Source organism: Enhydra lutris, unplaced genomic scaffold, assembly GCF_002288905.1.
Source record: "Enhydra lutris kenyoni isolate GAN:26980312 unplaced genomic scaffold, ASM228890v2 scaffoldscaffold2, whole genome shotgun sequence".
Taxonomy (NCBI): domain Eukaryota; kingdom Metazoa; phylum Chordata; class Mammalia; order Carnivora; family Mustelidae; genus Enhydra; species Enhydra lutris.
In genome coordinates, this window is record NW_019154086.1 from 92489071 (window position 1) to 92515090 (window position 26020).

Genomic DNA, 26020 nt, shown 5'->3' on the forward strand with positions numbered 1-26020 from the left:
TTTTTTTTTGTTAGAGGAATATGATGTATTATTTGTTAGAGGAATATGATGAACTTAATGTATTATTTTGAATCTGTTTTCAGACATCTCTATCTATATCTTATTGTTGTGCTTTTTTTTTTTAAATAAAGCTCTTTGTACCATGTACTTCCACTTCACTTACTAGTTCCTCTTTTTTTTTTAAGATTTTATTTATTTATTTATTTATTTATTTATTTATTTAAAAAAGAGAGAGAGAGCATATGTGAGCAGGGGAGGGAGCAGAGGGAGAGGGAAAGTGGACTCCTCGCTGAGTGTGAAGGCCAGGACCCAGAGATCATCACCTGAGCGAAACCAAAATACCCAACAGACTCAGTCATCCATGCGCCCCATAATTCCTCTTAATATTTTATTTTATCAGGATTAAATTCAGAGAAGCAACTTTTCTCATTTTTTACTCTTTAACCTTTCACAAGATAACATAATCACCAAGTCAGACTTTCTGGAAGTTTTCACTTTTATACTTTGATCAAGCTGTGGCTTTAGGCATATGTATAAATATCAAAATCTTTGTCAACATTATTTATACTCTGACAGCCTTTTTAAAGAAAAGAAAAGTGAAAATGGTATTTGTGAATTTCCAGTGATTTATATCTGCCAATTTATCTTCACGACTGCAACTTTAGTATTGTCGTTATTACCCCCTTTTTTAATGAGGAAACGAATAACTAATGCATTTAATTTAATTGCATACAGCATTTCCTACAACAGTCTGCTAAAGATTGTTTTCGTCCTGCTCCTAGATCACGGCCCCAGTTCTTTGGTATCTATCATACACCATCCACATCTCTAAGCTGAACCTCAATGTTATTATATCTCTTACCTTCTTTTTAATTAAAATATTACACTCAAGGTCAAATAAGTTACTTTATATTGTTGAATTTACTTTGTTCCTTGGCTTCAAAAAATTCTAAGCAGGTATTTGTGTTCTCTGAAGCCAAACTGATGGTATTTTGTGTCCAAAAGATGTGGGGTTATGCATAAATTATTAAGACACTTGGATTTTTACTCCTAGAATATGATGTTCTTTCTTAAGGTTCTATGCAGGATGATGTATTGGATAAAAACAAGTCTCTGTGTCTAACACTGAAAAGAAATAAAATAAATTGGAAAAAGAGCAATTCTGTAAGTCTGTAAATATGTCATAAATAAATAATGCCTCAGTTTAAAAAATAAAATATTGATATTGTGGATATGCAATAATGCAACAGAAGGGATATGGTTATCAGGGAAGGATAACAAAATGACAGTGACAATATTTGCTAAGTACATCTCAGGTCTGTTTTGTATACTGCATTACTTAATCCTTATAGCAACCTTAGCAGTGGGTATCATTCTAATTTTCACTTTAGAAAGAAAAATACTGATGAAAAACAAATGATTTGTCTAAGATTGCAGTTCAAAAAAGTAGCAAGGTCAGACTTTGGATGCATAGATTCTGATGATATATATCCAAGCTCTCCATCTAACTTTTTGCTGGTTCTAGTAGAGGTGAAAAGAAAGAATAAAGAAACACATGTTTGTACAATTGTTTTATTCACTGCATTGGGTGGCATTCATTAATTATTGAGATGGAAGGTGCTAGGAAGTAGTTTAGAAAAATATACTAACAGCGATGGAAGCTTTGTATATGGAATCCGATATCCACAAGACCAATTGTAAACATAGGACTGTGTTTGGTAGTCTTTGACAACATGATTCTCTGTTTGCATAGACCCACTGAGGTCAGATAATTCAGGATATTGAAAGCCAGACTGAAAAGCCCAAGCCTGATGTTATAAAGAGGAGGAAGCTCTGAATACCCTACCCAGGGAAGTGACGTGATTAGAGTGGTGCTTTAGAAAGATTGATTTTGCATTTACATGCCGTATGGATTGAAATTTGGTGGGATGTCCAATAGGAAAGGAAGCCAAGAGCCACTAATGGCATTGCAGGTAGAGGCAGATGAGATTTGGGCTTAGAAGTGGAAACAGGAAGGAAGAGTAGAACACAAGAATTATGATGTGGGAATGATGAAAATAACTTTGTGACTTATGATGTATAGAAGAGATAGACTTGAGGATGAACATGATTATAAAACAATTGAGAGTGGAGGGATGAATCAGAGATATTGGTTCTAGGCTTATTAGACCCTTTTCACTTGAATAGGTTTTGTACCTTTGTATACTATTTTTAATTACTGAAATGTTCAATTCATCATCTATTTCCTGGGGACTAAGTATAGTCCAGTCACTTTTCTCAATGTTGCATATATGTATGCATGCATATGTGTAAGTGTGGAATACATTGGTAGTAAGTGGTTGGACATCTAAAATCAGGAGGTAAAAGAAATAAAAGTATTTAGGGATATATGAGAGCTGCAAGTCATAAGCATGGTTTTCCTTTTAGTCAGTAGCAGAAAGAAGAGACCAGCAAAAAATAAATGCAAATGAAAAACCAGGGTAAGAGTCAGCCCGTCGGAAAATAGACTATCTGGCTAGAAAAACATACCCTCTGGCTCGAGTTTTGGTAATGGTTCCTTTGTGCTAAGAAAAAATGATGCTTATTTCTCTGTAGTTGTATCATGTCAAGGGCACAGGCTAGCTATTGATGCGTACCTCTGTGATCAGAGTAAGAACCAAGGACCATGTCCAATCTGAATGTGTGGTCAAAGGTGGAGGCCAGGAAGTATCACATCTCTCCCTTCCCCCCTCAGTACTTAGCACCTTTCCTTTTCAAATGTATCCGTAAACTGAAGATTATAATTGCTATGATGCCCAATTTAGACCTGGCTCACAGTAGAGCATAAATAGGCATTAAGTGAAGAATTGGCAGTCCTGTTATAAGCAAACATGGAGTTGGTGTATGTTTTGTTTTGTTTCTGCAAACTTTAGGCCAAACCTACAGATTAAAAGAACGTACAGTCATAACCTGGGGATTAAAGAAACATGAAACTATGGTAATGTTTATATATGGCATCTTTCATAGATTTTTTAGGTCATTTAAAATTTTTATTTCCAGGCAAGATTTTAATAGCAATATGATTTTGGGTTACATCAATATTCTTCACATTAATCTCCAAATCTTAAAGTTATTCCATAATGCACTTAATAGGATATCCAAATAATTTACAGTTACTAATTAAAGCTGAAATGTACACTGTTGCATTTCTCTACAATATTCATATCTAAAAGGCCATAAAACTGCCCTCCTGGTTCTTTCCCAGTACCATTTATAAGGCATATTTTTATGTGATCTATAGTGCTCTCTTTCAAGTCAAGCAAATGAGGCACACTTGACTTTTGACAGCCATTAAAGATTTTTATATGAATGTTTGATTGTGTCAGAACAGGAATTTACATTTCCTGTATTATTTTCAATCAAGTTTTTTCTTTTCTTTTCTTTTTTTAAGATTTTATTTATTTATTTGAGAGAGACAGAGATAGTGACAGAGAGCATGAGTGGAGAGGAGAAGGAGAAGCAGGCTCCCTGCTGAACAGGGAGTCCCATGCAGGACTCGATCCTAGAGCTCTGGGATCACCACCTGAGCTGAAAGTAGGTGTTTCACTGACTGAGCCATCCAGGTGTCCTCAAGTTTTCTTTTACTTTTGTTTTATAAAATTAATTTCAGAGAGTATGTGTGTGTGTGTGTGTGTGTGTGTTGTGTGTATGCGTTTTAAAGATTTTTTAATTTATTTTAGAGTGAGAGAGCAAGAGGAGGGGCAAAGGGAGAGAGAGTCCTAAGTAGACTGCACTGATTGCAGAGCCCGGCACAGAGCTCAATCTCAGGTCCTGAGATCGCCACCTGACCTGAAACCACAGGTCATTCGCTTAACAGACTGTACTACCCAGGCACCCCTTACTTATATATTTTTATAATATAAGTATATATTTTAAGTATATCATATGTAAATTTCCAACTTTATGATTGTTTCAAATATGATATTGAAAAGAAAGAGAAGAGGGCCACCTGGCCGACTCAGTCACTAGAGTGAGTACGTGACTCTTCATCGTGTGTCATGAGCTCAAGACCAAGGTTGGATGTAGAGATTACTTTAAAAAAAAAGGGGGGGAGGAGAAAAAGAAACTGAGAGGTAGAGATCCCTTCAGTGTTTAATGTACCTCTAATTCTTTATGTTTCTGGAGTAGAAGTTTCATTAATTTCCTCGTGAGACTTTTTTCTCTCTTATTTTCTCCTCTTGCCTCTTTAGCATTTTTGATAATTATTTATAAAGTTTTTTATACTGGAAAAAACAAAGTTTCACTCAGGATACATTATTGAGCTTGAAATAATGTAATGGATGGACACAAAAACACGCAAGACAGACTTTCTAGCTGTTTTTAAAATATAAGGGTTTCACATAAAGATTTATTTTACTTAAGTAATACATAAGCAAAACTAGAACAGGTAGTTTACAGTTTTATTTAGTTTATAAGGACACTTACTCTAAACTTGACACTTTCTCCAAAATTGTTAATATAATTTTAATGAACAAAAAAATCTCACATCTTCACAAAAGATATTTGTACTGATGATTCAACAAAGTCTTTGTTTCTTCTTATATTTTTTTAATAAAGATTTTATTTCTTTGTTTGACAGAGATCACAAGTAGGCAGAGAGGCAGGCAGAGAGAGGAGGAAGCAGGTTTCATGCTGAGCAGAGAGCCCAATACGGGGCTTGATCCTAGGATGGTGCTTTATCCTAGGGCGCTGTGATCATGACCTGAGCTGAAGGCAGAGGCTTTAACCCACTGAGCCACCCAGGCACCCCTCTTCTTATGTTGTTTTTTTAATTGTACCTTCAGTCTCTGTCCCTTTTTCTTTCTTTCTCTTACACATACACACGTGTACACACACACACACACACACACACACACACACACAGACATACACAGGGGAGCTTGTTTCCTTTGAATGCAAATAAAATCCCCAAATTGTATAGAAAAGGCAGAAGTAAAATTAATGCCTCCATCAATGGAATTTGATAGCAAAGATTTTACTCTTCATTTTCTATAAGGATTGACTAATGTATACTTTCCTACAATTTGAAAACATCATTCAGCAGTTTATGCAAGCTATCTAATTCAAATATATTAAGTGACATAGGGAGCAATTTTCCTTTATTCCTAATTGTCAGCATACCATTACGCCTTAATAATGGCCGCCCATATTACCTGGCTTATATTTCCTTTGTTTTTGCTTTCCTGTAGATGTGCCATCCAGTCCCTATGGAGTGAAGATTATAGAGCTGTCACAGACCACAGCCAAGGTTTCTTTCAACAAGCCGGACTCCCATGGAGGTGTGCCTATTCATCACTATCAAGTGGATGTCAAAGAAGTGGCATCAGAAACCTGGAAAATAGTACGCTCCCATGGAGTTCAAAGTGAGTCAGTGATTTCAAAGTTTGTCGGTTAATTCAAGCTGACCTTCAGTGTTCTTGTGTGATGGGGTTTTCGTTTTTCTTCAATGTGGACTTTCTTTTTCTTTTAATGAAGTAGAGTTGGGAAGACATTTCCACTGCCCTTTTCTTCTTGGGAATAATTTTAATACAGAGTAGGAAAGTTTTCATCTTTAATAAAGATGGAAGAGTTTAACAAACTCAACGAAGTTCAATTTTTGGAGAGAAAATTTAGTATGTAGAATTTTGGTGGTGGAGAAATAACTACTGACATGTCAGATTTGATGGCTGGATATTCTGAAATATTTTTTTTTAATTTATTTGTAATATGTCTTCCATAAGTATAAAATTCATGTTGTAAAAGGTAGAAATACAGAAATGTAAAATGTAAAAATCTTATATATGTGTATATGAAGCCATCTATAAAAATTACCTGTCTACTAAAATTTATTTCAAAACTGTGTTTTGAAAACTCAAGTTTTCCTACAAATTGTGGTCTTTCAAGTAATGGAATAAGCTAATTCTAAGAAATTAAAACAATTTACAGCACTTCTTTTCACATACAGAATTTCATCACTGTGAAAATGTGATTTGTTTTCCCATTATAGGAAGAAGCTAAAGTAGGAAATGACAATTAATTACAAGAGGGAGACTCTGTTTGTTGGAATATAGAACTACATTGCATAGTCCAAAAGGACAGTAAAGAAAATAGTGAGGAAACTATTGTTCTGTAGTATCCCTTCTCTGCTGGCGCTGGCCCTGGCTCGATCCTAACATGCCTGGTGTAAGGGCTCTGTAAAAGGCATGAGCTGTTCTATGAAGAAAAGCATGAGCCCTCCTGTGAAAAACTGTCCTAGTGGACAGCAGAGACAGAACAGATAAAATCATTCTAGTTTCACCTGTGTCAATACCCCCTAGTTCCATTTTTACTGAGAGTAACTACAGGTTTTTGATAGAAGTGCCAGAAATATGCATTAATCTGTCATCAGTCATTTACTACACTCTTCAGATAATACCCCCAGACATGTCAGCTCTTACCGTATTTTGTGTTTTTTTGTCTTGTTTTGTTTTGTTTTTTGGGTTTTGTTGTTGTTGTTGTTTGTTTGTTTGTTTAATGATGAGAGGATTTGGATAGGTACTGTTTTTTTGTGCAAATGCTATGTGGTTCAGGAGAGAAGACAGTACCCCTAAAGAATGAGCAAATGAGTTCTGAGACTTTAGTGGAAGAAGTCATTATCCTAGATTAAAGAACACTATTTTTTAAGAGAGTAAACAAGAGAAGTGAAAGATGAGAGACAGAAAGACAAATGAATTATTTCAGACACTACAGAACACTCCAAGTGTGTGCCTTGCACAACCATGAAGAAAAGTAAGGCTAAAACTGAATATTAGAGAAATTAAACTTGGCAGAATAATCTTGCCACACCTCACCCCTCCACCCTGGTGAAGAAGTTTAATAGATTCTCCCAAGACTTCTTACAAAGCTACAACACAATTATGGATTTATAATTGCCTTGATCTGATGGAGTTGTTCATGTTCAAAAACCTGTTTTATTACTTCGGGTATCCATGTTTCAGAAGCAGATTTCTATGTTTATAAAACTTATATATAAGAAAGAACACAAATCAGTTCATAGTTCATAAATATTTATTTTATTTTAGTCGCCATGTTAAGAACTGAAAATAAATCAATAGATTTTGAGCACAAACTGAAGAATTTGGTATTATCAATATCTTCTATTTTACAGAGGATAAAGCTGAGGACTATCTATATAAAAGAGAAAACTGAGACTATAAAGTTTAGCTTCTTATCTGAAAGGTAATATGAGTAAATAATAGAGCTAAAATTCAAAACCTAACAGGAAATCTGATTCCAAAGCCATACTGTTGACAGTTATGCACCTTTTCCCCCTCTATTCAGTTAAGAGTTGAGAAAGTGGAACAAGAATTACTTGCCTTGTAAAGTCTGAATATGAATTCATTTTATAAATATATATATATGTGTGTGTGTGTGTGTGTATAAAATTTGAAAGTATGTTATACAATTTTAAATATATTTATATATAAATAATTTTTATAATATTAAAATATATATAATATGTAATGTGTGTGTGTGTATGTTTGTGTTTGTTGGCAATACATTTTAGATAGCTAGTGGAAGGAGTTATATAGGGAATTTAGGGAATAATTTGCCTGACCAAGTTAAATATGAATTAGAAAGTTAAAATATCACTATTATTTAAAAGTTTCTTTTTAGAAAAGAAGAAAGCAGGAATGAAGGGACAAGAGTGGGGAGAGAGAGAAAAAGGAAAGAAGGACAACCTGTCAGAATGGCTAAAGTTGGACATTTTAAACATGTTTCTTTACTCCACCCCATATATGTATGGTTGACTAGACTACAGGGTCCAGAACATGTATGATAGACATTGTGTACACGTGAGTTGTGATTATGTGATGTAGTCATTGATGGTTTCAAAAGGATTATAACTGAGAGAGAAATAATTACATAGTTCCTTCAATGGAAACATTATGCTTCAATGCAATACAAAGATACAAGAACAATTTAGTAAAAAATTATTATAAAGGATCTAAAGAATGTAGGCCCAGTACACAGCTGTCTAATGCAGCTTGATTTAAGGGTGAAAGTTCAATGATTTGGAGCAGAGGGCAAGCTTAACAATAGTGAAAATATTAAAAATTGTCTTCAACTTTATAATTATCTGTACATATTCTGGAAGGGAGATCCGTAGCTTTCATTCATTTCTTTAAAGAAAAGTATCTTAAAAATGTTTTTTTAGTTTGACTTTATTCTCAAATTATAGTTTAGCTGAGTATATAATTCCAGCTTGATCATTACTTTCCTTTAGTGATCTAAAGAGAGTATTTTACCCTCTTCTGTCTTCCCTTGTTATTTTAAAGTCTGCTGGAAGTTGTCCTTTCTTTGTAAATATTTTGACTTTTTTCTTAAGCTGGTTTTGTGATATCTACTTTAATTTGGTATCTTGAGGTTTAGTTACTTGTCCTAATGTAGAGCTCTTCATTTGTTCTGTTTGAGGTTCTTGGTATTTCTCAATCTAAAGATCCATCTCTTTCATCAATTCTGGAAAATGTTATCATTACCTTGGATATCTTGAATATGAATATTATTTCTTCCCTCATTGTCTCTATTCATTTATTCTGGTAATCCAAGTTACATGCTACATTTGTTATTTGAGATATTAGACTATCATCTCTCTTTACCTAGATTTTTTTGTTTCATTCCTTTACTGTGTTATTTTTGTTCTACTAGTTCACTAATTCATAATTCACTTATATCTCCCACTAAAACTCTCTATCAAAATTTTAATGATCATAGTTTTAATGTATATAAGTTATATTTGTTCATTGTATGTTTCAGCAGTATCTCACTTATGGTGGTTTGTTTAGTAGTATATTTTATGATTTAATTGTGATCTCATATTTTGTTAATCTTATTTACTAGGATCATGCAAAGCCTGGGGTTTGGGGGCTTCTTCCACAAAAGATATTCTTTTGCTTCAGGTAGTTGCCCTGGAACTTTCCAAAGGTGGAAGTACCAGAGCACCTTAAATTAATTTCTTCATTTGAGATTTTCTGTGCTATGAGAGCCAGTTTATAGTTACTAATTTTCAAGAAGTTTTTATCCAACCCCCTTTGCCGAATTGGGATTTGGTTCAAGGCCAAGCCAAACAAAATTTTTCTAACCCACAGTTTTACTTTCTTCTAAGGACTTTGGCATTCCTGGTTTCATGAAGGGGTCCAAGTCTCTGATCTCCCTCTTTCTTCTTTCCCCAGTGAGGACATTCAAACCCAATCTTCTATATTACAGATCTGTGCAAAAGCTCTCAGCTATTTGAGTATCAGTGAGATTTTCCACAAGACTGCAATAATTGATAGAAAAGCAATTACATAATTGCTCCTCTAGCTTCAGGTCTCCCCATTCACATCATTTTTTCATATTTCAGAGTTTGCCTTCCTTTCCTATGAGATTATATGTGCATTTAAAAAGATTTTTGGAAACAGTGTGTATAATTGTTAGCATATTTAAAAGACTTGATTTTTTGGTTGTGTAGGTAATCGTATTGAAATTCTGAAGACATCTATTAAAGCACATACATAGTTTTGAATGGTGAAGAAATGCTTTTTTTGTGCCTTTGTTTTATAGTTTGAACTGATAATTCATCTTAAAGTTTGAGTTTTGTAAGCATAGCTGTACTCATTGGCTTTGAGGCATTTGTTAGAATACAGATTTAGGTTTATCTGTGAAAAAGTTGTCATGGTTGTGAATATTTCAGCTGTGACTTCTTACCCTCGACATGGTTTTATTTATTTATTTTAATTTACATGAGTTCAGTTGACATTCATTTATTTTTCTTGACTCATAAATATCTATAATTTATTGTATACTCTTCATATATCTACTTCTACCTAGAAGTAAATATCTGTTCTTGCTTGATTGTGGTGGCATAAGCAAGAAAACTTTAGCAAAAAAAAAAAAATTTCTATTAGTAGATTCTGATTATAAATAACTCATTAATTAATTTCCTGTGAATTTCACCTGCTCACTCTGCACCTGGCCCTAGGTTTAGGGTGTATTTGTAGTCTAGACGAGTTATTATCTTCTTCAAGGTTTAGCTGAAGTCTTACTGATCATCCCAATCACTGATGTGACATAAAACTAAATTTGAAATGGGGAGAGTTGTGAACAAATCTGATATCAACAACTTGAACTATTCAAACTTCGAATATGAGTCATTCTGACATTTAATTTTGAGTGAAAAATACGTATCACAGGTGTAGCAAGACTTTTTGATTGGGAGGGATATATGACATTTTCATTACCCTATCATTTAACACTTTGTAAGCATGTTCTATATACTTCATTGGGCACAAATGAAGAGAAGATAATAATCTTGCAAAACAGCTACTCGTTTTTCAGTATTCAAAATAAAAATGAAAAATTAACATTTTAAAATATCAAGTTCTTTTTATCAGAGCATAGAACAATTCTCTTAGATAGCATAATCTATGTCTTTTAATTTGTAAAATGTTTAGCCAGCTAGAATCACACATAGACGTCTTTTCAATCTCAACCAAGATTATTACATGCTATGCTTTATTTGGGTCTAAGGTTATAGTAGAATTTCTCTTTGTTCCTGAAAATAAGGGAGATGATTTTTATTTGAAAATAGTGGCATTTCCTAAATGGGACATTCATTAGAAACTTATTCAAATTCTCACCATTTTTACTAATCAAAGAATGTAATAACTGACTACAATTTGGAAATAAGTTCACAGTTGGACTTTACAGTTCTTTCATTGCATAATTTCACTAAACCTTCAATATGGCTTTGCAAGATGCAATTGCAGTGTGTATATTTTAATCTGCAGATGGTAATTTTAACATTATAGCATTTAGTTTGCAAATGTTGTGATTAAGGTTATGTACGTGCTTCATTATTACATATAATGCCAAACTTTTTACCCAGGTTTTTTTTTTTTTTTTTAAGATTTTATTTATTTATTTGACAGACAGAGATCACAGGTAGGCAGAGAGGCAGGCAGAGAAAGAGGAAGGGAGGCAGACTCCCCGTTGAGCAGAGAGGCCGATGCAGGGCTCGATCCCAGGACCCTGGGACCATGACCTGAGCCGAAGGCAGAGGCTTTTACCCACTGAGCCACCCAGACACCCCTTTTTACCCAGGTTTTAATTTTAGTTCAATTTTAATTAAAATCTGAAGGAAAAAAAATCAACTTGTATGGTAGAGAAATCCATTTTCAGCTTTGTGAAGGAGTTTTTCCAAGTCTGTTTTGAAGTACAGGTTTGGATTTTTAAGTCATATGCCTGTGCCTGAAAGGTCCACAAACTGATTTTAAGTAGGAGCTTAAACTGGAATAGAATAAAGATTAATAGATCAAATACTAAGAAGGATTTCGATGCTAATTCCCAGTACCTTCCTTTGTCTCAAAGGGGTAGCCCTAACTTCAATGGCACCAGCAGCTCTCTTGGAATAAAGAAATCTTTCCGGTTTGAATATTCCAAAATCATGAGCTTAATATTATTTATATAGATTCAGGATGAGGCTCCACATCAACAATGAAATTTTATTTATTACATGCATGGAATTTCCCTGTACAAACAGCCTATTACAGCACCTCATTTCTCCATGTTTTAGTTTTTCACTAGGAATCACCTTCATGCTCTGCTATCTTCCCATCGGCCACAAACCCCAGTCACTTTCTCTTAGTGCAGCTGGCTTGATACAGCCTACAAAGTGTGCTTTTACATTATTTGCCTCAGAGAATTGTTTAGCTTTTAAAACTGGACATTAATGCCCTTCAGAGGTATGACAGATTTTGGCACAATTTTTTTGTAATTTTTTCCCCATCGCTTTGTATTAGAATTTCTTGATCAAATGTTAGCATTTTTTCAATCTTCCTGTTTCCAGTGTTTCCTCATTGTCTCTACTTTTATCTTTTACTCTACCCTAAAATTTTAACAATTATATTTTTTGATTTACCTCTCTGTTCTTAAAATTGTTAAATCATATATGCAATATATTATCTTATCTCTCTGATAATTGTAATGACATTTCATTTTCAGAGTTATTTTTGCTCCATGATTTGGTTTTCTTTTCCTAGACTTATTTTGTTGTTGTTGTTGTTTGTTTTGTTCTTATTCACATTGGAAACATTCCCCAAGTATTGGTAATCCTTGCCTGAATATGTGCATTTAAAAGTAAGAAAAAAATCACCCCTAAGCTCTGTGCAAAGACAGGGTTTTTTAACCCTTGACATCAGGTGTATTTCTAACTTCCCCATCAACAGAGATCTGTGAAATAGTAACAATCTTAAGATATCATTTTGAGGCTGTTCAGTTATTATTGGCATACCTGGCTACCAGGCCACCGTGGAAATAGTAGCTTCTGTCAGATGGTGTTATATGCTTCCCACAAAGTTTGCCCAACAAATCAACTCCATGCTCCCTCATGTTTAGAATTCCAATGTACAAAACTTCTTCGGTCCGACTTATCCAGATAATAGACCTTCCATCTTCTGTTGAGGTGAGAGAGAGGAATTTATGTTCTCTTAAATCTGAGGAAAGGGCAAGAGAGTACAATTGTTTAAATGTTTGATAATCATCCAGTTTTGTATCCTTTTGGACTTAAAAATTATTGAGACTTTTCTGAAACTTCTGTAAGTCTAATTAGCTTACCATCCCTTTATCATCTCATCTTCATATACAGAATTTTATAATTTCTGATGTAACATTATATTTTTATATGTGAGTTTTTTCAATTTTTAAAACAGACAATATTAAATTAATTTGTTTATATATTGATGACATAGTATTGAAAATTACACTTTTAAGAAAAATGAGCATATCAATGTTACTAATGATTAGTACCTATAATTATCTAAGCTTTCTGTTCTGTTGAGCAGCTTATAGGCAAAAATATTCACATTTTTCTTGGAAACTTACTAGCTTCACATGCACATTCAGTAGAAATTTTAAATATAGATCGAGCTCCAAAATTTGGCAGTTTTCCCAACAATACCCAGGATAACAAAGACCATCGGATATGGATACACACGGTGTAAATTTGCATATATTGTATAATATACAACCACAAGAAATATTTACATAGACTATGATGTAAGTGGAAGCCCATTGAAATTATTCAATAAGGCAGCTCTGCCTATTGGTAGATATTTTTACATTGTGTAAAAGAACCTGTTAAAATCCAAAAGGTAGTTTAATACAACCAGTCCTTATTGAAAAACATGCTATTTTATTTTCACTCAAAATTTTTTTGTTCAAAAGCCCACTAATCATGCAATAGATTTCAGATTATTCAACAGCTTCTTGATTCTTCAGTGATAATTGAGGAACATACTGTATATAAACAATGCTATATAAACAGAGTGAATAATAATGTAATAGAGCAGATTTATTTCTATTAAATTATTAACTAATTTTAATAGTGAAAATATACAGGGTTGGGCTTCTTTTGTTATGAATTGTAACTCAGAAAGTAACATTGTCATTGGAACCACTTTATTAAAGTCATTGCCTATAAATGTTTTCTGTGATCATTATTGAATTTAAAACCCTTTTGCTTTTGTTCATACTTAAAAAGAAGGCTAGTGATTATTTAAAATGCAGAAGGAAAATAATGAGAATGAGCATCATATCTCAACTAAAGTTAGAGTATGCCCACACATGTATTGCTTCAAATGTGTCGCTTTCAGAAATTTATCAGGAATTTTCTGTGTTGTGTTATGGTGCCACTAAAAGTAATGAAAGAAATAATTGATATGCCTTTGTTACTTAAAACTTCTTAAAAAAATTTTTTTGATGTTGCTTTTGTTTTTTTGGAAATGCACCTCAGAAGATGTACCTGTATGACAAATGACATGATCATCCTTTTAGATCTTTGTCTTCTGCTTCTCCTGTCCATCAACCAAACACAATGGTCCCTTTTACCAACAAAAAGGAATTTCCTTGTTTTTTTTTTTCCTTTTACCTTTGTGTGTGTTTTTGTCTGTGTTCTTGAAACACATATTATCATAAATTTTCTTTTGTTTGGTGATATATTGGCAGGCATCTTTTCTAATTAATGAGTGAAGAGTTCATGTGGCCCAATGACATGAACATGATAGTTACTTCAGGTGTGCAATGCTATAACATACCAGGTCTCAACAAACTTTTTGGCTACCAGCTGTGATGAAAAGGGTCTGAGAGGGTTTTGGGATTAGATTGTTTGTTTTTTAAGTTATCTATGAGACATAACTCTTTTCTGTTATAGTAGGAATGCTTTTTTCTGTGGAAGGATTCTAGTTTTTCTATAGTTTACCAATACCTAAAAGTTATTATAACATCATTTCAAATTACACTTAAGATTTTTATTCCAGTGTTTCTTTAATCCATGTTATTTACAGTAGCCTGGGTGACACTGGATTACCAAATAGTTTACTACTCAGTTTTACTGTTTTAGAAACAATTTTAAGTAATCACTAAGATTAGCTCTAAACTACTGCAGATTTTAAAATCTTAATATATTCTAGTGCTTTTAAAAATTCTCTACAAAGAATATTTTCTACAATTACACTATTTCCAACATAAATGTGTCTGAAGAAAAATGGTTATCATTTTAATGACTATATTTCACATGGTAAAAGAGAAATTGACTATAAAAATCATCTATTTTAAATACAAGGGCAATAAACTCTTATGAATTTCAAAGAAAGGGGGATAAAAGTAATCCATGTTAATTCTGTATTTTCACTGAAAGGAAATTTGTTCTAATTTGAGTATAATGGGTAGAATTCTGTGTGTTAAAAATGAAAACAAGAATACCTTGGACTGTTTTCATTGTGCCTGTTAAAAGAAATGAGCTAAATCAGAAATTTATATTTAATAGCAATCTTACTGAATTTAAGCTACATAGATCAAAACATATGGGAAATATACAGGAAACAAGGCTAGGAGAGAAATTGAGTGAAATACCACCCTTAAGTAAAATTATTTGTATGCTGGAAACTTCCCCACATATCCCAATATGAAGACCCCAATTCATTCATAATTCTGTACTTAGCCTGGTCTCTGTTATAATGATAAAAAGAGATTCTATACAAATGATTTTTAAATTTTTAATAAAATTAATGAACTCATCTGTATGTATATAATTTTATAAATCAGAGAAATAAGTGGTATGAAGAAATGAAATTAATTTATATAAGAAAGATGTTTGTGAGTAGTGAGAAAAGAAACATGAATATTTCATGAGTGTTTTATAGATATTTAATCCACAGGAAAAAGAAGTATTCATTGGTTACTAGAAACTTAAAAAAATAAGAGTCCATCTCACTGCTCAAACATACACATTTTTGGACACTTTAATATTCAGTATAAATACGATTTTTCCTTGAATATAACTCATAAATTTTTCTTAATTCTAGCAAAGAATCACTGTGGGGTGACCATTGTAGTTATTTTAATACTGAATTTAACTAATAGGAAATCTTAGAAGATATGTTTAAATTTTATACTCCTAAAGTTTTTTAAATCATGCCTAAAATAATTCACCTTACTAAATAAACATTATTTGATTTTTTGATTGTTAAAAAGTTCATCATTATGAACAGCATTTTCTGTATTATAGTATATAAATATTCTCAAAGTTAAGGAGGAGTACAGAGCTTTTCCTTTATGTACTAAGTGGCTCTTAGATTCTTCTATTACTGGGAAGATTCTAATGCCTTCAGTAATGCCATCATATAGGCAGGATGGCCATCATGGACTGGCATGATCATAAATGGTTTCAGAGACTGACAGTACTCTGGTTCCCAACGCTTTTACATCATGTATGGACCATGCAGACAACGTTCTTACTTTTCATACTCTTGCCATTTTCTGTGTTCGTTTTTTTTTCTACATATGCAGGTCTGATTAACATTTTACACTAATGATGTACTGCTTTGATTTTTCTCACTGCCCTTTTTAGAAATCACTAAATATTATCACATGGTTTCACTTACTTGTGGAGCATAAGGAATAACATGGAGAACATTGGGAGATGGGGAGGAGAAGTGAGTTGGGGGAAATTGGAGGGGTAGACAAAGCACGAGACACTGTGGACTCTGAGAAACAAACTGAGGATTTTGGAGGGGAGAAGTGTGAGGGGTTGGGTGAGCCTGGTGGTGGGTATTAAGGAGGGCATGTATTGCATGGAGCACTGGGTATGGTGCATAAACAATGAATCTTGGAAAACTGAAAAAAATTAAATTAAAAAAATCACTAAATAAATACATAGCCCATCAAAGCCTGCCCACTCACTGTGGCATACACACATTCTATATTCTTACGGCCATTCTTGAGTTTACGTTATGCTGTCTACTCTTTCCTATCCATCCATCAAGGTCCAATATAAATTTGACCTTTTTGGTAAGGATTTATTTATTTTTTAGTAGAAATATTTTTACATTCCTTTGAAATTCTATAGTAAATATTGCTTATACTAACTAGTATTTGGCAGCTTCTCACCTCATAGCATAAGTATTAAGATACAAGTGACATTTATCCATCTTGATTGCACAGGTGAGAGCCTGTGTAACATAGTGTATGGACCTTTGAATCTTCTATATCACCTGAGATGAATAAATGGATTACTTAATTATTAGGTTTACTTTTACTCAAATAAAATTATATAGCTATTAACTCTTCCCAAACTTCTGTGAATTATGACGGTATCCAGGCTAAATTAAAAGGAACCATCTAAGCAAGTTGGTTGTTTTTCCCTTTCTTTGGCGTTTTCAAAGATTCTGCTAGCTTTTCTGGGTGCTAATATTATAGAATAAGCTGTTCCATAAAACCTGGTACTAGCTCACCTAAGATTAAAGAAAGAAGACCTCCTTAGGTCATAGAACATTCCTATGCAGTTCTGGAGATTGGGCAGATCAGTGGACAGTTAGGATACTTATCACATCATAGAAAAATTAGTGAGCTCTGTAAAACTGCTTCAGTTTAGATCATTTTACTAGAGATCTTCATCCTCACAGCTGAGTTCTGTGACACAGCCACACATAGCATGAACTTTGGATTTGGAGTTCAAGACATATGATCTCCTGTCTAGGGTAGCATTGTTTTACCCCCTCATTTATTGGTGGGGTTGCTTATCCTACATATTATATCTATAAGACTTTGAGTACTTTTGACATTTTTAATAATAGTAAACATTCTAATACATGGATATGGGATATATTTCCATTTATTAATATCTCCTTTAATTTCTTTCACACAATTTTTGCAAAAATATTTTGTAGTTTCTGTTCTTCAAATCTTAAATTTCTTTCATTGAGTTAATTTCTAAGTATTTTATTACTTTTGATGCCATCAAAATGGAATTGTTTTCTGAATTTTACTTTTTAGATTGTTCATTGTTAGTGTACATAAATGCAACTGATTCTAGAGTGTTGACTTTGTATCTTCTCATTACACTGAATTCATTTTTTTAGTTCTGAAAGTTTTTTGTGGAACTTTTACAATTTCCTACATATAAGATCACATCATCTGTGAACAGAGATAAGTTTACTTCTTTCTTTCTAATTTAAATGCTTTTTAAAATTTTTTCTTGCCTAATTGCTTTGGTTAGAAATTCCAGTACTATGTTAAATAGAAGTGGTAAAAGCAGGCATCCTTGCCTTGATTCCTGATTCTGGAGGAAACAAATTTTAATCTTTCACCATTAAGTATGATTAACTGGAAATTTTTAATATATGGCTTTTATTATGCTGAAGTATTTACTTTTTATTCCTAGGGATTTTTTAGTGTTTTTATCATGATAGGGTATTAAATTTTGTCAAATGCTTTTTTCATCAATTGGGATGATTAATATATATTTTTTCCCTTTATCCTATAATTGTGTTATATTACATTGTTTAACTTTTGTATGTGAAACATCCTTTTTAGGAATAAATTCTTCTTGGTCATGGTTTACAAACCTTTTAATATGCCACTGAATTTGGATTACTAGAATGTTATTGAGGATTTCTGTATCACTGTTCATAAAGGATACTGATTTGTGGTTTCTCTCTTTCTTTCTATCTTTCTTTCTTTTTTTGTAGTGTTTTATCTGAATCCAGTATCATGTTAATGATGGCTTCATAGAATGAGTTAGGAAGTGTTCCTTCCTCTTCATTTTTCTTTTAGGAATTTTTGAGAAAAAATTGTATTAGTTTGTCTTTTTTTGTTTAAGATTTATGTATGTGAGAAAGAGGAGTAGGGGAGGCACAGAGGAGAGAGAAAATCCTGGAGCAGGCTTCATGCTGAGCTATAACCCTGATGCAGGGCTCAATCACAGAACCATAACAGCATGACCTGAGCCAAATCAAGAGTTGGACACGACCAGCTGAGGCACCCAGGCACCCTGGTATTAGTTTTTCTTTAAATGTTTGATGAGAATTCATCAGAAGCTATTGAGTCCAGGGTTTTTCTTTGTCAGGAGATTTTTGAATACAGATTCAATCTTTGTATTAGTTATACATCTATTCAGATTTTCTGTTACTTTGTAATTTAGTCTTTGTGTAGCTAGGTTTTGTGTAACTAGAAATTTGTTCTTTTCATCTAGGTTATCCAATTGGTCAGCATACAATTATTCATGGTAGTCTCATAATCCTTTTTATGTAGCATTTGTAGTAATGTCTCCAGTTAATTTCTGGTTTTAGTAATTTTAGCTTTTTTTTTTTTTTTTTTTTTTTTTTTTGGTCTTAGCTTATGTAGCTGAAGTTTTTTTTAACTTGATCTTTTTTGAAGAATCAACTTTTGGTATCATTGATTATCTCCATTATTTTTCTATTCTCTGTTTCATTTTTATCTGTCTTGATTGTTCTTATTTTCTTAACTCTGCTGGCTTGGAGTTTAGTCATTTCCTCTTTTTCTAGTTCTTTTAGTTGTAAAGTTAAGGTGTTGTTTTGAGATGTTGCTTGTTTCTTAATGTAAGCATTTAGAGATATGAATTCTTCCTGAGCCCCGCTTTTGCTGTGGCCCATTAGTTTTTTATAAATGATGTTTTCATTTTTATTCATCTCTAAGTGTTTTCTAACTACCCTTGTGATTTCTTCTCTAACTCATTGGTTTATTTAAGTATGCAATGTTTAATTTTCATTATTTTGTGATTTTTTAAAATTTCCCTTCTATTAATGATTTCTAACATCCTACTGCTATGGTTAGAAAAGTTATTTTATATATAACTTTTAAAGTCTGTTGAGATTTAATTTGTGGCCTAATATATGGTCTATCTTGGAAAATATCCTATGTGCAGTTAAGAATAATCTAGTTGTTTGGACAGTATTCTAAATTTAGTTGGTTTATTTTGTTGCTTAAGTCCTCTGTTTCTTTTCTTATCTTCTGTCTAATTTATCTGTCCATTATTGTGAGTGGAGTATTGAAGACTCCAAATATTATTGTTGAGTTATTTCTCTGTTCATTTCTATCAGTTTTTCCTTCATATGCATTTTGATGGTCTATCAGTAACATGTGTGTGTTTATAATTGTTATATCTTCTTCCTGTATTGAAAGTTCTATTAATGTAATTTCCATTTTGTCTGCTCAGATGCTTTTTGATTTAAAGTGTCTGTTTTCTCTGATATTAGTATAATCAGCCTTGGTCTCTTCTGGTTACTATTTACATGGACAATCTTTTTCCATCCTTTTGCATTCAATCTATTTGTCTTTGGATCTAAGATAGCGTATAGTTGGATAATATCATTCTAGTCATTCTGCCAATCTCTGTCTTTTGTTTGGAGAGTTTAATCCGTTTACATTTAAAGTAATTACCAATAAGGGGAGGACTTCTGTCATTCTGCTACTTGTTTTCTTTATGCTTTACAGATTTATTTTTGTCCTTTATTTTCCACATTACTGTCTTCTTTTGTATTTAGTTAGTTTTTTTGTGGTGAAATGTTTAAATTCCTGTCTCATTTGTTTTTGTGCCTGTCCTATAGCTATTTTCTTTTTGGTTACCATGGGAACTTCATTTAACATCCTAAATTTATAATACTTTAATTTGAATTTATACTAGCTTAGCTTCAGTAATGTACAAAAACTCTGCTCTTTTATAACTTCATCCTCATCCTTTTTGGTTGTTGGTATCAAAAAATTACATCTTTATGCATTACATGCCTAAGAACATGAACCAATAATTCTTTTAAATGTGTTAATATCTTAAATTCTGTAGAAAGCAAAATTTGGAGTTACAAACTAAAGTTACGATAATATTAGTTTTAGAATTTTTTTTTAAATGTAATCTCTAAAGTCATGTAGAAAACCACAAGTACAGTTGCAAATCATTGTTCCAGTAGTACCAGCTTTTTGTAGTTGTCAGTGTAATTGCCTTTATTGAGATCTCTATTTCTTCATATGACTCTGAGGCATTGTCTAGTGTCCTTTTATTTTACACTGCAAGACTCCTTTTGAGCTTTCTTGCAGAGTAACAAAGTGCTCATTTTTTGTTTGTCCAGAATGTCTAAATTTATTCCTCATTTTTGGCAAACAGTTTTGTCAAACATAGCACAGTTTTTCCCCTTTAGCACTTTGCATAAACCATCCCTCTGCCTTTTGTTATTGCCTAATGTTACTGCCTAATGTTATTGAGGGTGCCATATATATAATGAGTTACTTCTCTCTTGCTGCTTTCAAGATTCTCTCTTGTTCTTCAGCTTTTGAAAATCTGGTTATAATATATCTTGGTGTTGGCCTTTTTGAGTTCTGCTACTGTGAAATTCATTGAACTTCTTGGTTGTTTACATTTGTGGCTGAAGTTTTCAGGCATTATTTCTTCAATTATTCTCTCTGTTTCTTTCTTACACTGTTCTTGTGAGACTCCCACAGTATGATTATGACTCACTTAATCATGTCCCACTGGTCCTTTAGGCTCTGTTCATTTTCCTTCAGTCTTCTTCTTCTTCTTTTTTTTTTTCTTTTTCTTTTTCTTTCTGTTTCTTAGATTCAAGAGTTTTCATTGTCCTATCTTTAGGTTCATTGGGTCTTTCTTCTGCTCACTCAGATTTACCTGTGAAACCTCCTAATAATTTTTTCATTTTAATTATTGTACTTTTAAGCTCTATAATTTCTTTTTGGATTCTTTTTAGATTCCTTCTCTTTATTTTGGTCATACTTTTTTTTTAAATTGTTGTTTTGTTTGGTTTTTTTCTTTGTCCACATTTTCTTTTAGTTCTTTGATCATCTTAAGATGGTTGTTCCAAGTCTTTTTTCTAAATATCTACCGTGAGATATTTTTCAGGGAAGGTTTCTGTTGATTAAAACATTTTTCCTTCAATGGGCCATAATTTCCTGTTTCTTTGCATGCCTTGTGATATTTGTGTTAAAAACTGGACATTTGAATTTAATAATATGATGATAACTCTGGAAATCAGTTCTCCCCCTTCCCCAGCATTAACTCTTGTTATTCTTGTTTATTGTTCCTTTTAAATTATTGTTGTTGTAGGCAATGTCTTTGCCAAGGATTAGACTCATGTTAACTTAAGGTCTTCTCAGGGCACTAGTTCTTTAAATCCTTAGGAAATCACTTTTGCCAGAGGAGGTAGGGCATGCAACAGTGAGGAGCGGTACAACAACAATGGCTGCCCACCTTCTTGTCTGCATCTCTGTGATCAAAAGCGGCAATCAAAATCAGAGCAAGGGGGTGCCTGGGTGGCTCAGCTGGTTAAGCAACTGCCTTCAGCTCAGGTCATGATCCTGGAGTTCTGGGATCCAGTCCCGCATCAGGCTCCCTGCTTAGCAGGGATTCTGATTCTCCCTCTGACCCTCTCCCCTTTCATGCTCTCTCTCTCACTCTCTCTCTCTCAAATAAATAAATAAAATCTAAAAAAAAAAAAAAATCAGAGCAAGACCCCTGGTATTTGGAGGACAGTGTCCTTTTTATCCCCCTGACTCCTACATGCTGAGTGCAGGCTGCTCCAAGAATGTTTGTGCATCTGCCTTCTACTTGGCTGGGGTGGGAATGGGAAACTGCTACTAGCTAACAGCTGAAATTGACCAAAATTTACCATAATTTGCCATCCATATCCTCCCCTAGAAGTTGCGAGCCTTTAATAGACTCTAAGTTTCCAGAATATTTACAATCAGGTAGGCAAATTCCACCAGTACAATTGTTGTTTAGGTGGGGAGAAAAGATTCTTGGTGCTTCCTCCTCCACTTCCTTCCTAGAATCCTCCCTTTCCATTTATAATTCTTCATGTTCATTGACACTAATTTATAGACATTCATTCTTTCAACTTTAAAATTCAAGATTCAGATGACTTTTTTAAAAGCTTTCATGAGGGAGTCCAGTGGAATTGTTCAGGTAAACATCTTCACTTTATATGAAATGTTTGTAAATAAGTGAATTACACACATGAATATTTAGTCATATAATTATCTGCCTCATAATTTAAATTCCCTAAAATAAATTCAAAATTCTCTAAGTCAAATAAGTTGATACCTTTAAAACTAGCTGTATAGAAATATATTTTCATAAAATACTCAAAATATTTACACATAATTTTTTGTCACAAATTGTTTTGGTATATGATATCTGTAAAATATGAATGGCAAGCATTCACAATAATTTACCTGAAACACTTAAAGTTTGATGGAAAATGAAATACGTATGTATTAAACAAGATAAAGAAAGGATCATATATAATCCAAAATATCTGAATAAAGTAGAATGTTTCTGTGTTCTGAAATTCATTGAAAAATATCAAGCAACTGATGGGAATTGATGGAGATGTCTGGTTTAACTACAGAAAAGCATAGTGTTTTTAGGTGAAATTTTAAATGCCATTATGAGTTTAAAAAATAGTATATAACTTCCTTGAAAATAGAGAAAGAAAACTTTTAAAAAGTAACTAGGGGGAAAAAACTGCCCAAGTTGCACCTGGTTCTGAATCTTATATATATATATATTTTTAAGATTTTATTTATTTATTTGACAGAGAGAGATCACAAGCAGGCAGAGAGGCAGGTAGAGAGAGAGGAGGAAGCAGGCTCCCTGCTGAGCAGAGAGCCCGATGCGGGGCTCGATCCCAGGACCCTGAGATCATGACCCGAGCCGAAGGCAGCGGCTTAACACACTGAGCCACCCAGGCGCCCCTGAATCTTATATTTTAAGGGAATCTCTAAGCTGTCTGTATGGTTTGGTGTGTTGAGATAATAGAGAACATAAATAATAGAGCAAAACCAGCTCACTCCTCATTATTTGGAAAAATGGCTAAGAATATATGGGTTTGGGTGGGATATATGAAATAATCTGATTTGTTTTAAAAATAAAAAAGACAGAAAAAATTGGCCAAAATGTATAATAAACAGAACCATCTGGGAAATGCCTCTCTTTTGCAGTGAAAGGGCTCAGAATCAGAACTCAGTGATCAGAGAGTCTGAGCTGACTTTGCTCTGAATCTCTCATCGTTGCATTTCTGCTTTTATTATAACGTGCTCCTGTAAACTAAAGGAAAAAAAAATCAGAGTTGTATTTATCTTATGGTGCTAGGAATTTATGAAGATTATTAGCATGCATTTATATTGTGCTTTCTGATGACAATCCAGAAATACATAAGTAGACTCTTCTAAAAGATTGTGTTCTCTGATAGCTTAAATTAAATCTTAAAAGGCATATACAGTATTACCAGTTTTGTTAGCTTATCATTTCTAGTTTTATATGTAATTAATGTCTTTGAGAAAAGAATACATCTTTCTACATTTAGGTTTATGAGAATTTTTTTTTTTTAATTCCTTTCTGTACTCTGGTTTTCTAGGCCAGGATACAGCTGTGAGAAGATGAAAAGATTTAACTCTAAGACAGAATCTTGTTTAAATCTAAGCTTTGCTACTTAGTGGTTGGTTGATCTTTCCGAGCTGCCCTTTATTTATGAAATGTAGACTGCAACCAAACTGTACTAGTCTAAGTATGAAATGAAATACCGTCAAATGGGATTTGAGTTATGGGTTTTTTTTTCCCACTAGCAAAAAGTTTTTCTTGAAGAAAAAAAATGTGCTTTCAGTGTTCAGCAATACAAGAGTGAGATCGATAAGTGATAAAGGATACCAGCTATAGATTTAGCAGTGTACACTTTGGGTCAGTTTCTTTTAAAGCGATGTTTTATTTAGCATTTTTTTAAAATATCAATTCAAAAACTCTTTACTGAATTCTTACTTTGCATTCAAAATGTGTAGGCTCTGTGAGGGATGGAGACTCTCCCTCACTCTCTCTCTCTCTGTCCATATGTGTGTGTGTGTGTGTGTGTGTCTGTGTTTCCTGCTCACCTGATTCTTACAATAAAAAGTTTCCAAACGGTAAAACAATAAAAGCTTCCAAATACAAAAGTAGGGAGCATAATCAGTAACAGAAAAAAAAATATGTATGTTATTAGGAGGTTATATTTAAGGTTTATAAAAAGCTTAAAGTTTCCATAGGCATGGTGTGTGGGGGGGTGGCATTTAATTACAAAAACTTAACTTAAGCTCACAACCCCTGCCAAAAAACCTAAACAAAACGGAGAGCTACAAAAAGCTTGTAGCCTTAAAAGTTTTGTGAGCACAGACATTTCGAGAAATTAGTCTATTTATAAATGAAAAATAATACTCTGTTTACATTTAATCATCAAGAGAGTTCGTATTCTACAAAAACTTATTGTTTTAGACTATAGAAGGAGATGTTTGATAATTACAGATCTATAATATTTTCTGTACTAAGTGGATCCTGAAAACAAATATCATTTGAACTTTTCTTGGATGAATAATTTTATATGCTAAGAAATAGATTTGAAGTGAAAGAAGTATGAATTGTTTGCGGAAAAAAATTCTTTGATGAAACTGTTCTGTTTTTAAATCAAGGTTTTTATCTAGAGTATACTTCAAAAGGATGCCATTTGATTTCAAGAGACAGTATGCACTTCTTGTGTAAGATCTCATGTCAGTTCAAACTCACTTGTTAAATTGTTTATTTTTATGCAGTTTATACTCAGGATGAAAAAGAACACAAAAGTAGTACAATAAGGAAAAAAATTATGAATTTCAGAAGTGATGAGCCGTGGTCTTAAAATATGCCATCAACATACTCTTTTGAGTAAAAGCCCCACACAAACCACATAATTATTTAATTTTTCTTCCTGCTTTTCATCAACACATATCAATATAGATTATATATTACACAGAATCAATCTTAAGTGTTGTGTATCTTAAAATATATATCCGTGCAAGTTATATATTATGATTCATAGAAGTTTTTAGTCACTTCTTGAAAAAATGAGATTATATCCTTTTTCAACTAATGGAATCTTGAAACACAATATGATTTGTACAAAAATGCATATTCTACTTTTCAAAAGGAAATAAAAATCTAGCTGAACTGAGGAGATTGTTTACATAAACTTCTTAAAATTTAAAGACACTGCACTGGCATAATCCCTCAAGTCATTCATATGTATGTGGGGAATAACGAGTGAAAGTACTAGAAAACATTCTACATTATGGATAAAATACACTTTTATTTAAACCTGTTGCAAACTCCTGCAGAAGGCAGTCTGATAATTCTCGAGAAGAAGAAGAAGAAGGAGGAGAAGGAGAAGAAGAAGAAATAAGAAGAAAGAAGGAGGGGAAGGAGAAGAAAGGACTCCTGGGTGGCCCAGTCAGATAAGCATCTGCCTTCAGCTTAGGTCCTGATCCCAGAGTCCTGGGATGATTCTTGCCCAGGGCTCCTTGCTCAGCAGGGAGGTTGCTTCTTCCTCTCCCTGCCCCTGCCCCTCTTTGTGCTCCTGCTTGAGCTCTCTCACTGACAAATAAATAAAATCTTAAAAGAAGAAGAAGAAGAAGAAGAATAAGAAGAAGAAAAAGAAGAAGAAGAAGAAGAAGAAGAAGAAGAAGAAGAGGAGGAGGAGGAGGAGGAGGGGGAGGAGGAGGAAGAAAAAGAAGAAGAAGAAGAAGAAGAAGAAGTAGAAGAAGAAGAAGAAGAGGAGGAGGGGGAGGAGGAGGAAGAAAAAGAAGAAGAAGAAGAAGAAGAAGAAGAAGAAGAAGAAGAAGAAGA

General features: G+C 33.2%; 1 protein-coding gene across 2 annotated transcripts in view; it reads left to right on the top strand.

The window, feature by feature from the left end:
* The window catches only part of LOC111149636 (neural cell adhesion molecule 2), a 514271-nt gene that overhangs the window by 427027 nt on the left and 61224 nt on the right, over positions 1 to 26020 (top strand). For both annotated transcript variants that reach the window (XM_022506828.1, XM_022506836.1), the window contains one exon: positions 5229 to 5402. In XM_022506828.1, the coding sequence (XP_022362536.1) occupies positions 5229 to 5402 (174 nt within the window). The remainder of the gene's footprint in view (positions 1 to 5228; positions 5403 to 26020) is intronic.